The sequence below is a fragment of the Coregonus clupeaformis genome, chromosome 14, assembly GCF_020615455.1.
Source record: "Coregonus clupeaformis isolate EN_2021a chromosome 14, ASM2061545v1, whole genome shotgun sequence".
NCBI lineage: Eukaryota > Metazoa > Chordata > Actinopteri > Salmoniformes > Salmonidae > Coregonus > Coregonus clupeaformis.
This window is the reverse complement of record NC_059205.1, coordinates 16,184,683-16,197,608: the sequence shown is the minus strand read 5'-3', so window position 1 is coordinate 16,197,608 and position 12,926 is coordinate 16,184,683. Positions and strand designations below refer to the sequence as shown.

General features: G+C 47.0%; 1 protein-coding gene across 1 annotated transcript in view; it reads right to left on the bottom strand.

Annotated features, from left to right (window-relative positions):
• The window catches only part of LOC121581187 (semaphorin-6B), a 70,056-nt gene that overhangs the window by 41,687 nt on the left and 15,443 nt on the right, over positions 1-12,926 (bottom strand). Inside the window, exons 2-5 of the mRNA XM_041896633.2 lie at positions 8,146-8,269; positions 7,044-7,155; positions 6,808-6,868; positions 6,612-6,674 (exon numbers count right to left, since the gene is read on the bottom strand). Of these exons, the coding sequence (XP_041752567.1) occupies positions 6,612-6,674; positions 6,808-6,868; positions 7,044-7,155; positions 8,146-8,269 (360 nt within the window). The remainder of the gene's footprint in view (positions 1-6,611; positions 6,675-6,807; positions 6,869-7,043; positions 7,156-8,145; positions 8,270-12,926) is intronic.

The window sequence follows — 12,926 nt, the reverse complement described above, 5'->3', positions numbered from 1 at the left end:
GCGCTGCAGGAGGCCCACAGGGAGAAGGAGTCAGTGGATGCACGGAGAGAGGAGCTGGCCAGGCAACAGGAGGAGCTGAGAGAGGAGTTAACCCTCCAGCAGCAGAGAGCTCGGGCCTTAGAGCAGAGGCTGGCGGAGCCAGGTTTAGCAGAGCCAACTCCCCGCACTCGCTTTGAGGAGCGTGTGACTGTGCAGGCACCAGGCTATGCGCCGGCATTATGCACTGTGCCGCCAGTGACGCCTTCACAGACCGGTACGGCCCGTGCCTGCTCCTCGCACCAAACCAGTGGTGCGTGTCCCTAGCCTGGTAAGGCCCGTGCCTGCTCCTTGCACCAAACCAGTGGTGCGTGTATCTAGTCCGGTGCGCCCCGTACCTGCTCCTCGCACCAAACCAGTGGTGCGTGTCTCCAGTCCTGTACGGCCCGTACCTACTCCTCGCACCAAACCAGTGGTGCATGTCGCCAGCCCGGTGCGCCCCGTACCTGCTCCTCGCACCAAACCAGTGGTGTGTGTCCCCAGCCCGTTACGGTTCGTGCCTGCTCCTCGCACTAAACCAGCGGTGCGTGTTGCCAGCTCGGTACATCCCGTACCTGCTCCTCGCACCAAACCAGTGGTGCGTGTACCCAGCCCGGTGCGCCCCGTGCCTGCTCCTCGCACCAGACCAGTGGTGCATGTCCCCAGCCCGGTACGGTCCAGTCCAGTGCCAGAGCAGACCGCTCTACCGGGGCCCAGTTCAGCTCCGGTCAGCGGCTCCACTCCAGTGCCAGAGCAGTCCGCTCCACCGGTGCCAAGTCCAGCTCCGGTCAGCTGCTCCAGTCCAGTGCCAGAGCAGTCCGCTCCACCGGGGTCCAGTTCAGCTCCGGTCAGCGGCTCCAGTCCAGTGCCAGAGGAGTCCGCTCCACCGGGGTCCATTTCAGCTCCGGTCAGGGGGTACTGTCACTCCCTGACCTTGAGAGCCCTGTTATTTCTCTAGTTAGTTTGGTCAGGGTGTGAATGCTAGTTGTTCTATGTTATATATTTCTATGTTGGCCGGGTGTGGTTCCCAATCAGAGGCAGCTGTCGATCGTTGTCTCTGATTGGGGATCATACTTAGGCAGCCATTTTGCCTACTTATGTTGTGGGATCTTGTTTCTGTTTGGCTTGTTGGATGTTTAGCCTCTTGAACGTCGCGTTCTGTTGGATTTTGTTATTTTGTCGGTGTTTATAATAATAAACGACCATGTTCTCATACCACACTTACACAACGAACGTGACAGAAACATTGTTTTTGTGTTTTTAATAGGCTAAATTACACATTCTGTTAGCATCTTAACTCCAGAGTGATCTGTTCTCGCAATTTGTATTCAATGACATTTCAGATTTAGATATGCTACTTTTTCACTAAGTAGTTTGGATGTAGTGAATAGCTTTTTCATAGGTACTTTAGTTAAGTAAACTATATTTTTCATAAAGGTAGCTTTGGTGTAGCTTCCAGTGCAAAGTAATTGGTAGCTTGGTAAACTATATTTTCAGAGTAGCTTCTCCAACACTGCTGGATTCCGTGACCAATAAACTTTGATTTGATTTTAATCAAAAAATCTAATATTAGCTGCTAGAACTGATGAAATTAAATGAATCATAGAGGTCTTATAACTTAATCCATTCTACAGGTATTTTCTTGGGCTCATGTCTCTTTATATTCATGTAGCCTAGGGGCTATGTAGCTTCTTACCTGTCATGTTTGGAGTTGTTGCTCTGTTATGTGGACACTTATGCAGAAAATTGAGTTGTCCTGGTCATCATGTCAGTATACAGTTACTTTAAAACTAACTAATGACATGTTGCACATCTACCTTGCTACCTTGGAGATGCACCAAGGAGGAGGACAGATGAGAACAGCATGCCAGTGGAGCACTTAGAACAGCATCAGCCAGGGGCAACTGGTAAGGAAAAGAGGATGACACAGGCCCAAAACAAGTTAAGCTAACCCAGTATCCCCTTGACCGTTTTGGATTGCAAAACTAAAGAGACACACCAGACAAGACACAGAGACAGCAACTGAAGAGTATATGATGGAGAGAGACACCAGAAGAACAGAACAGGCCATAACAGAAGAGGATAGACAAAGGAAACAGTAACAAACAAGAACCTGAGACAAGACACAGACAGCAACTAACAAGACATAGAGAAAGTGTCAGACGAAAGTGACAGAGGGCAGATGGAGACAGAACAGAGGTGGGTTGAGCACACAGTAGACTGTATGACTTCAAGTTGTTCTATAGATTCGAATTCATTGTATTTATTTGCACAAATTATAACAGTGAAAAGGTAAAACATGGTTTACAAAGAATTTGCAGGTGAGGTGAAAAAGCCTGTGAAATGACTATTAAAACAATTGTTTCCTTGTTTCCTACACTTTTTACAACCAGGACAGGACGAGAGAGGAGGGTAGACAAGAGAGACAGCAACATAGAAGACTAAGAGACAGCAACAGCAACAGAAGAGGGAAGACAAGAGAGACAGCAACAGACGACACAGATAAAGCGATGGAGAGAAGCAGAGGAGGGGTGAGCACACAGACTGTATCACTTAAAGCTGCTCTATGGATTCTAATTACTGCACACTGTGTGTGTGTGTGTGTGTGTGTGTGTGTGTGTGTGTGTGTCCAATTTGTAAGTTGCTCTGGATAAGAGCGTCTGCTAAATGATGTAAATGTAAATGTAAATGTGTGTGGGTGTGGGTGTGTGTGAGGGTGTTTTGGTACTGTGGGATTCTTAATCAGTTTGGCTCATTGGACAGGTCAGAGTCTGTTTGAAGTTGTTGAATGGTATGCAGGTTTTTGGCAATACACTGTAGATGTATGTGTTCGAGAGTAGAGAGTGTTCCAGAGTAGAGAGACCCACAGTAGCTACTGTAATTGAGTATTGGCAGTGTCTGCTGTGGCAGGTGGGAAGGAGCAAGTTACCTGAAAAAGATCTTTCAATGTTCTAATCTCTCAATGTTCATCTCAAAGTGCACCAAATCCATGCATTTAGCAGTTGAAATTCCTTATTTATTTTGCTGGGGGAGTATGCCCCCGGACCCCCTTACTGGCGTTGGGCTAAGCCCCAAATGCCTTTAAATCCTAGGATCCCACAGTGTGCATACAAGTGTGTGTGTGCGTGTGCGTGTGCGTGTGCGTGTGCGTGTGCGTGTGTGTGTGTGTGTATTTCAAACCCATCCCTCAAATGGTTAGGCAGATAAATGAGTTTGTCATATGCATATGACAAAAGTAGTGCATAAATGCTACAGAACTGGTCTTGTTTACTTTACACACTACATGTGTCATGGCTGGAATATGATGAGCTGGGCTGAGTTATGGGATGGCTTAGGTGAAAACAACCACCAACGTAAGTAAGCCTTAGGGAAATTACACCGAACCTATTTTTTCCCTTTTTTTCTTTTATTTTTATTCCCTAACATACATCACACTGTTCAGATGTATCCCTGTGCTTTAGCCTGAGCTCACCACAACATTCACTCTTTATGAGCTCCCCTTGGGTTCATGTGAGCTAGACGTATCTCTACATGTTCTAGTTTTTCTTCTCCAACCCCCTCTCTCTTACTCATTCTTTCTCTCTCCCTCTCCCTTTTGCTCTTTCTCACTTTCAGCTCCCCTTCACTCTCCTTCCTCCTACCCTCTCTCGGCCTGACGGCCTCTCACACCTTTGATGTATTTTTCTCTCTGTTTCTTTCTCTCCCTTTCTCCTTTAATCTGTCTACCTTAATGTCATACACCTCTTTCTATCTCCCACGCTCTCCCTCCCTCCCTCCCTCCCTCCTGTCCTGATTTTCTCCTTCCCTCATTCTCTCTTTCGCTCTTCCCTCTCTGCTAAAAAGACAGATACAAGTCAAGTCTCTCTCTCTCTCTCTCTCTCTATATATATATATATATCTCTATACTCCCTCTTTCCTTTATCTCTTAGGTCTATTTTTGCCTTCATTATTCACTTTGATCACCTCACCCTATTGTACTCATATTAGAGTGTCCAATCAAAAACGCATATTTTGACCAATGGGTAAAAAAAGGTTAAATGTGTAGTCAATCCTCTAAGAAAACCAATGGTTCAAACCTCATGTCTCTATCATAATCTGTTCAAAAGTTCTTAGAGTTTTTACCCTTGTATGATGGCCAGAATTAGGGTGACAATGGAGTCCAGAGAAGAATAAGTGGTAAAAAATCTGGAATATTGCATCGCGTCAGCTAGGCTGGATTCTGTGCAAGAATTTAGGCTACTGGCTACCTGACAGGCTCACTTTCCCGTTGAACTCATCATCTTTCTTCTCGACTCCGCAGGACATAAAACAATATAGAGGTAAAATGGATATCGTTTTTGAGATGTATTTACATTTTTTGATATACGCTTTTCATATTAATTAGAAAATTCCTGTTCTTTTTCAAAGATTTCTCACGAAAACAAGCGTATCTCTGTGAAATGTAAACGGAGCACTGAGCGTATACCAATCTTTTTATTTTAAAAGCATTTTATTTTAAAATCAGCTCGTGTCATGCTAATTTAGCTTTTTGCGACCCACGGAAACAACTTTGAAGACGATGACCACAAAATGTTAAATCCTCAAAAGTTGTTACGAGAAACCTGCACTGCTATGTCAACATACAGTGGGGAAAAAAAGTATTTAGTCAGCCACCAATTGTGCAAGTTCTCCCACTTAAAAATATGAGAGAGGCCTGTAATTTTCATCATAGGTACACGTCAACTATGACAGAGAAAATGAGGAAAAAAAATCCAGAAAATCACATTGTAGGATTTTTAATGAATTTATTTGCAAATTATGGTGGAAAATAAGTATTTGGTCAATAACAAAAGTTTCTTAATACTTTGTTATATACCCTTTGTTGGCAATGGCACAGGTCAAACGTTTTCTGTAAGTCTTCACAAGGTTTTCACACACTGTTGCTGGTATTTTGGCCCATTCCTCCATGCAGATCTCCTCTAGAGCAGTGATGTTTTGGGGGCTGTCGCTGGGCAATACGGACTTTCAACTCCCGCCAAAGATTTTCTATGGGGTTGAGATCTGGAGACTGGCTAGGCCACTCCAGGACCTTGAAATGCTTCTTACGAAGCCACTCCTTCGTTGCCCGGGCGGTGTGTTTGGGATCATTGTCATGCTGAAAGACCCAGCCACGTTTCATCTTCAATGCCCTTGCTGATGGAAGGAGGTTTTCACTCAAAATCTCATGATACATGGCCCCATTCATTCTTTCCTTTACACGGATCAGTCGTCCTGGTCCCTTTGCAGAAAAAACAGCCCCAAAGCATGATGTTTCCACCCCCATGCTTCACAGTAGGTATGGTGTTCTTTGGATGCAACTCAGCATTCTTTGTCCTCCAAACACGACGAGTTGAGTTTTTACCAAAAAGTTATATTTTGGTTTCATCTGACATTCTCCCAATCCTCTTCTGGTGTCCTTTGACAGCTCTTTGGTCTTGGCCATAGTGGAGTTTGGAGTGTGACTGTTTGAGGTTGTGGACAGGTGTCTTTTATACTGATAACAAGTTCAAACAGGTGCCATTAATACAGGTAACGAGTGGAGGACAGAGGAGCCTCTTAAAGAAGAAGTTACAGGTCTGTGAGAGCCAGAAATCTTGCTTGTTTGTAGGTGACCAAATACTTATTTTCCACCATAATTTGCAAATAAATTCATTAAAAATCCTACAATGTGATTTTCTGGATTTTTTTTCCTCATTTTGTCTGTCATAGTTGACGTGTACCTATGATGAAAATTACAGGCCTCTCATCTTTTTAAGTGGGAGAACTTGCACAATTGGTGGCTGACTAAATACTTTTTTCCCCCACTGTAGCTCAGTGCTTATTATCGGATGTATTAGGTTACGAAATCCAACTTTTTGGATATAATGCTAATGATATGTTAGAGGAAGACCCCACTGAACGATTCAGAACATGAATAATCATATTTGTCTTGGTAAAATGTATTTTATAACATAAGAAAGTTATAAAAATAAATAAAGAGTCGCACAGTATTTATTTTTATAGCTTACAGTTTATTCCCCGTTAGTCAGCACCTCTATACAAAATAATTGTATCTGGGTGTGCTCCAGCTCATGCTTTTTATTATAACATAAGGAAGTGAAATTTCATCACCAAAGCGCGTTTTCAACCACTCTTGGGCAGATCAATTGCCGGTATCACATTCTCACTGGATAAGAAAAACATGTTATTGGGGATATTAGAACAGATAACCAACAGCTCCCTCACACAGGAAAGAGTAGCCTAGAGATAGTTTCTCTGTATGTAAGTTTCTGACTGCTTCACTCTGGGCTAGAGAGGGAGACCTGGCCCAGAGAGTTACAGGTGTGTATAGTGGCAATAGAGTTTCTCTGTGTGTGGGCAGCGGTGCAGGTGTGTATTGTAGAGATAACATTTCCCTGTGAGTGTGTATGGGCGAGAGTGTGTATGTCATGGCTAATGATTGTGAGTCGGACATATAAAGTTCCCTTAAATGTGTGTGTGGGTGTGCAGATGTGTGTCAGGCTATGTGACTTCTAAAGGAGTGTGTGTGTGATGGTGTTGGGTGTATGTAGGCTGACCCTGCAGGGACGGGAACTAACCTCATGTTTGCCCTTCATCCTGCAGACTCGAATGTCATTCTTATTGGATTCCCACGTCCGCTTCTAGCAGAAGAACACAAAATGACATGACCGGAGGGTTATCATACTGGGGTATGATTTAATCAGAAGTGTATGTGATACCAGTGCGGTCACACAGTTAACGTGTGTGTGTGTTTTTTCTGTGTATATGTCTCACCTTGCTGTAGAACATTTCGTCCCCTGACATATTGTCCAGCTCCACTCTATACAGATCATCTCTGTCAAATACATCAGGAGGGGAGGGAAACAGGGGGGAAGCAGAGTGGATCAAAATGGTTTTACAGTGACCTTATCATAAGCCAGTAGGTATAACTGCTGAAAGATAAAAGTGAGGATTGTTAGGGGTGGGGTATGGATTATGGCTTCGAGGTGATTGCTGATGTTGTTGGTTACCTGGCTCCTATGTAGAGTGTGCGGTTGACCTGGAGTACTGTGTGAATGTGTAGCTCCTGTCTCTGTGAGGAACGATGAGCTCTACCCACAAACACAGGATACCTCCTCACCACTGAGAAAGAGAGGGAGAGAGAGAGGGCCAGAGAGCGAGAGAGCGAGAGAGAGAGAGGTGTGGTTTATTGCACTCTTATATTCCAGGGGATGGAGAAAGATGTAAAGGATTGACGAAGCCGGTGAGGAGGATAGAGTGAGAGACTGAGAAAAGGGGGTTAGAAGGAGCTAGTAGCAGAGGGCGAGACACACAGGAGAGAGACAGAAGAGAGAGAGAGTGGATAGACCCAGGCAGATACAGTATGGAAGAACAGGACACACTGCAGGGAGGGTGGAGAGTGGAGAGGACACAGTGTCTTTCCCATAGGGACTCCTCTTCAGGAGATTGAGTGGGCCCTCTATCTCACTGTCCTTGACTGCAGGGAGCCACATAATAATACACATCCATCCATCCATCTATCTATCTCCACCTCCTTGCCCTCTCTCTCTTTCCACATCTACCTATCTGTCCTCTCTCCTTTTTCTCTGCCTCTCTTTGAGCTCCCTCTCTCTTCTCTCTCTTTCTTGCTCCCTCCTCCTCTTTCTTCATCTCTCTCTCCATCTACCTCTCCATCTCTCTAACTCCCCTCCCCTTGAACTAGGTTGATACTCAATCAGATATGCAATAAAACAACAACAAAGCAATGACCTCAGATCGCAGCTCCATATTATTAAATCAAAGAGGCGAGGAGAGCAGAGCAATAATTCTTTGATTCTTGCACGCTCAAGGAGAAAGCATTTTTCAGTGCCGCTATCTATCCCTGTGAAAACAGCTCCAGACCAGGGCTGTGACCTCTGACCTTTCTGTCCTGATGGACTACTGAGATCCACCAGAAGGCCATTCATCAATGCTACTGATACCATACATACATAAACACACACTCACGTATGCAAGGAAGTGCACAAACACACACTTACACACACATGTCAACGCACGAGCGGACAAATGAACAAATGTGCACGCACACAGATGTACGCGCACAGATGCGCACGCACGGAGAATGACACATACCCTCTAAGGGAGCATAGCTTAGAGGACCGGGCTCCTCTGGGAAAGCGCTGTGAGCCAATTGAAGGAGCAGGAGGAGAAACATGAGGGAAGGGGCCATGGTCGTCATGGCAGCACAGCACGGGCACTAGAAAGGGAAAGAAAGAGAGGAGAATATAATCAGTGACCAGTCCTGTAGGTACAAATCACACCATACATTTTATAGGCTCGTATAGATTCTGATTGCGACAGATTGCAAGCACACACTCTATAATACACACCAACACACACACACAAACACACACACACACACACACACACACACACACACATATACACACACAGCGATTAAACATTTGGGACATAAAGTATGGTCCACAGAGCAGTGTAGGCGTGAGAGAGGTTTGGGTCAGGGGGGCAGGACAATAAATGCTGCCACCAATCTGGCTTTAGCAGAGTGACCATTGTGTCAAATGAGGTGTAATGTGATTCTATTGTGTAGAATGGCAATCCATTGTTGAGCATTTCCAGCTGAACGTGATGACCTAAGCCATATACCACCCCAGAGTCATATATAGAGACTAAAGCTATACAGGGAACCATACAGGGGGCATATACCATACCATCCTATATAACAGAGAAGCTGTGCCCTAGCAAACCAAAAGAAAGGGTGAAAGACTGAGGGCAGCTGGAGAACAACAGACAAGCTGAGGGAAGTCACACACAAGCTGAACAATCGCCATGTATTTGATAGAGCCCAATGCTTGGTAATGCACAACAATCCTAGTCATTCATTCAGCTGCAGTAAAGGCTCTTATCCAGAGTGATTTACAGTCAGTGCATACTGTAAGTGCAGCGTGTGAGTAGAACAATCTTCCAACTCTCTGACACATTTCAACTGGTGCCTTCCTGAACAACAGTGACCTCCCGACCAGGGGTCAAGAAGGCAGTGAATTATGGGTAGACCAAGGGAGGAAACAGATTTAGGTCTTAACAAAACAATAAAAGGCCATCAGAGGGTCATACAGCCAAACCTCTCTTTCACCCTCTCTCCCTCAAACACACACGTATGCAACATATGCACACACACACACACACACACACACACACACACACACACACACACACACACACACACACACACACACACACAATCGCCTCCCCTTCCCACCCCCACACAAACCCCACAGTGCAGGGGTGAAACAGTCAAATGTGGGCATCCACAAGCCCATGCATCAATCAACACATTGCTCTCTATAAAACCAACACAGTGAAATAACAGCAGAGCTGACTTACTGCCACACATAAATAATGAGAAAGATTGGCTGACACTCTCTACACACCCAGACGTCTAAATGTCATTGTTTTTCTATGATTCCTCCGAGGCCATGGCCTATCTTATATAAAAACACACTGAGCTATAGTACATTTATTCAGGATTGGGAGCAGTCAATTCTTTATGAAATTCTTTATTGAGGGAAAATAGTAGCTACATTTATATCCATGAAAGATTTTTCACATTAGAATTGGAATTGTAATGGAGCTGACCCCAACCCTGTACAGGGCTACAACTACACTCCAGCTCTCTAAACACAGTCCTTGCCTTCTGCTGTTTCACACTTGTACCATGACAGGAGATATATTCAGTGCTATGGAAACGTGTCTTTGTCTGAGATAGTGAGGGATATAGGAGGGATGATGGAGGAAGATGGAGGGATGAGGGGGGGATGAGGGGAGGATGAGAGGAGAAAACAGAGGAGGAAAGGAAATGAAAATAAAGTACAGAAGAGGAGAGGAAAGGAGAGGACATGAAAGGAAATGAGAGTGGAGGAAAGAGGGCTCAAAGCTCGAGGTAGAAAATATCTTGAAGAATTTTAATGAGAATGTGATGGAAGGGTGGATGGAGAGATGAGAAAGAGAAGGAATAAGAAAAAGGGGAATAGAGAGGCATAAGAGCTCAATATCTATGCTGTTCCAATCATATCGACCCACCTCACTCTTCCCCCATCCCCCTATCATGTCCTCGACCTCCTCACTCTCTCCCCCTCTCCTATGATTTTTCTCAGAATGTAGTTCAAAACAGAAACAATAATAGTAGAGACATTATGGAACATTGATAGGAACCTTGGTTTGTTGCTAAGTTGATAAAATGACAGCAGTTATTTGATACACGCACATAGGCCTACACATGCAAGTGCATGCACACATACACATTGTAAACTCTGTAACACAACTGAGCAAAAGCAATTTGAGTGACACCAGATTGTCACAGATAGTCACATTGACACTAAAGCGTGCTGATGATGAATCGCACACACGTACACACACATGCACTCACGCACTCTCTCACACACACACACACACACACACACACTGCAACAACTCAAAGATTAAGCACCCTCATAAGGCAGTTATTGATCGTTGAAATCCCACTCCAGATCTGGGCCAAGGGCAGTATATAATAATAATAATAATAATATGCCATTTAGCAGACGCTTTTATCCAAAGCGACTTACAGTCGTGCGTGCATACATTTTTGTGTAAGGGTGGTCCCGGGGATCGAACCCACTACCTTGGCGTTACAAGCGCCGTGCTCTACCAGCTGAGCTACAGAGGACCACATATATATATATATCGCACAACGCTATTGGCTATCGACGATAGGTCTAGGAGAGTATATAGACCTATTGGCTATCAATGGTCCTAAGGCATTATGCACTGTATATCACAGCAGGTAATTGGTCATCTATGTGAAAAAGGGGCAAAATAATATTTGTAATGAAATGACACTGACATGGCTTCTACGGTAACCAGCTGTACCCAATCAGGAGGTTAGCTGAATGTGTTAATCACCTGATTGGCTCAATGGCTCTCTTGAGGGCCAACTGCATTCATTGTCTAAATAAATAAATCATTAAATTGTACATAGCGTTTGTGATATATCAAGAGTAGAATCACATCTGCCGCTGACTCTCATCTTGAAAAGGATTGTTTTGGTCATGACAACTCTTCAGTCTGATAAATGCCACTTTAGATTTACAGGTGATGTCACACCCTGGCTCTGGGACTCTATATGTTGAGCCAGGGTGTGTTCATTCTATGTGTTCTGTTTCTTTGTTTGGGTGTTCTAGGTTGTCTGTTTCTATGTTTGCCTGTGTGACTCCCAATCAGAGGCAACGAGTGTCAGCTGTCGGCTGGTTGTCTCTGATTGGGAGCCATATTTAACTGTCTGTGTTTCACTTTGTGTTTGTGGGTTTTTGTTCCGTGTCGGTATTTGTTTACCGTGGACTTCACGAGTCATGTTTTGTTTGGTATACTTTAACTAATTAAAGTCATGTTTGTTTCACACGCTGCGCCTTGGTCTACTCACTCCTACGACGATCGTGACAGAAAAACCGACCAAACCAGGACCAAGCAGCGTGTCCAGGAACACACGCAGGAGGTAACGCTGGTGGATGTCCTCCTCGGCTGGGGGCAGATTACGAAGGAGGAGGCCGACCGGTACCGGAAGGCGATGAAGGGGGAGATCCAGGCAGGAGTGGAGAAGCGGCGTCAACCGGGCCGTGGTCGGACAGGCGAGAGGCACCCCCAAGAATTATTTAGGGGGGGGCACACGGCATGGGCGACTGGGCAGCAGGAGGCTGCCACAGGGCGAAATGGGAGACGAGGAGAGAAGGCCACCGGGTTACGGGAGCCATTGGCGAGAGGAGGGAAGGAAGTTGTAGAGGCACGGCGAGAGGTACTGAGGTGTATTGCCAGTCCGGTCCGGCCCGTTCCTGATCCCCGTTTAAGGCCAGTGGTGTGTGTTCCCAGTACGGTCCGGCCTGTTCCTGCTCCACGCACCAAACCTACGGTGTGCGTCGCCAGCCCAGCCCGGCCTGTCCCTGCTCCACGCACCAAGCCTACGGTGTGCGTTGACAGCCCAGCCCGGCCTGTTCCTGCTCCACGCACCAAGCCTACGGTGTGCGTCGCCAGCCTGGTCCAGCCCGTTCCTGCTCCACGCACCAAGCCTACGGTGTGCGTCGCCAGCCCAGTCCGGCCTGTCCCTGCTCCACGCACCAAGCCTACGGTGTGCGTCGCCAGCCCAGCCCGGCCTGTCCCTGCTCCGCGCACCAAGCCTACGGTGTGCGTCGCCAGCCCAGCCCGGCCTGTCCCTGCTCCACGCACCAAGCCTACGGTGTGCGTCGACAGCCCAGCCCGGCCTGTTCCTGCTCACGCACCAAGCCTACGGTGTGCGTCGCCAGCCCAGCCCGGCCTGTCCCTGCTCCACGCACCAAGCCTTCGGTGTGCGTCGCCAGCCCAGCCCGGCCTGTCCCTGCTCCACGCACCAAGCCTACGGTGTGCGTCGCCAGCCCAGCCCGGCCTGTCCCTGCTCCACGCACCAAGCCTACGGTGCGCGTCGCCAGCCCGGCCCGGCCTGTTCCTGCCACTCGCACCAAGTCAGGGGTGCGAGTCGTCAGCCTGGTCCAGCCCGTTCCGCCACTCGCACCAAGCCAGGGGTGCGAGTCGTCAGCCTGGCAAGGCCCGTCGCTGCTCCACGCACCGGCCAGGGGTGCGAAGTCGTCAGCCCGGGTGAGGCCCGTTCGGCTCCACGCACCAAGCCAGGGGTGCGCATCGTCAGCCCGGTCCGGCCCGTTGCTGCTCCACGCACCAAGCTAGGGGGTGCGCATCGACAGCCAGGTCCGGTCCTTTCCTGCCTCACGCACCAAGCCTGGGGGTGCGCGTCGTCAGTCCGGCACAACCCGTGCCTGGGTCATCGGTGCCAGATCAGGTACCGCTTTATTGCTCCCCAACGGAGCTGAAGC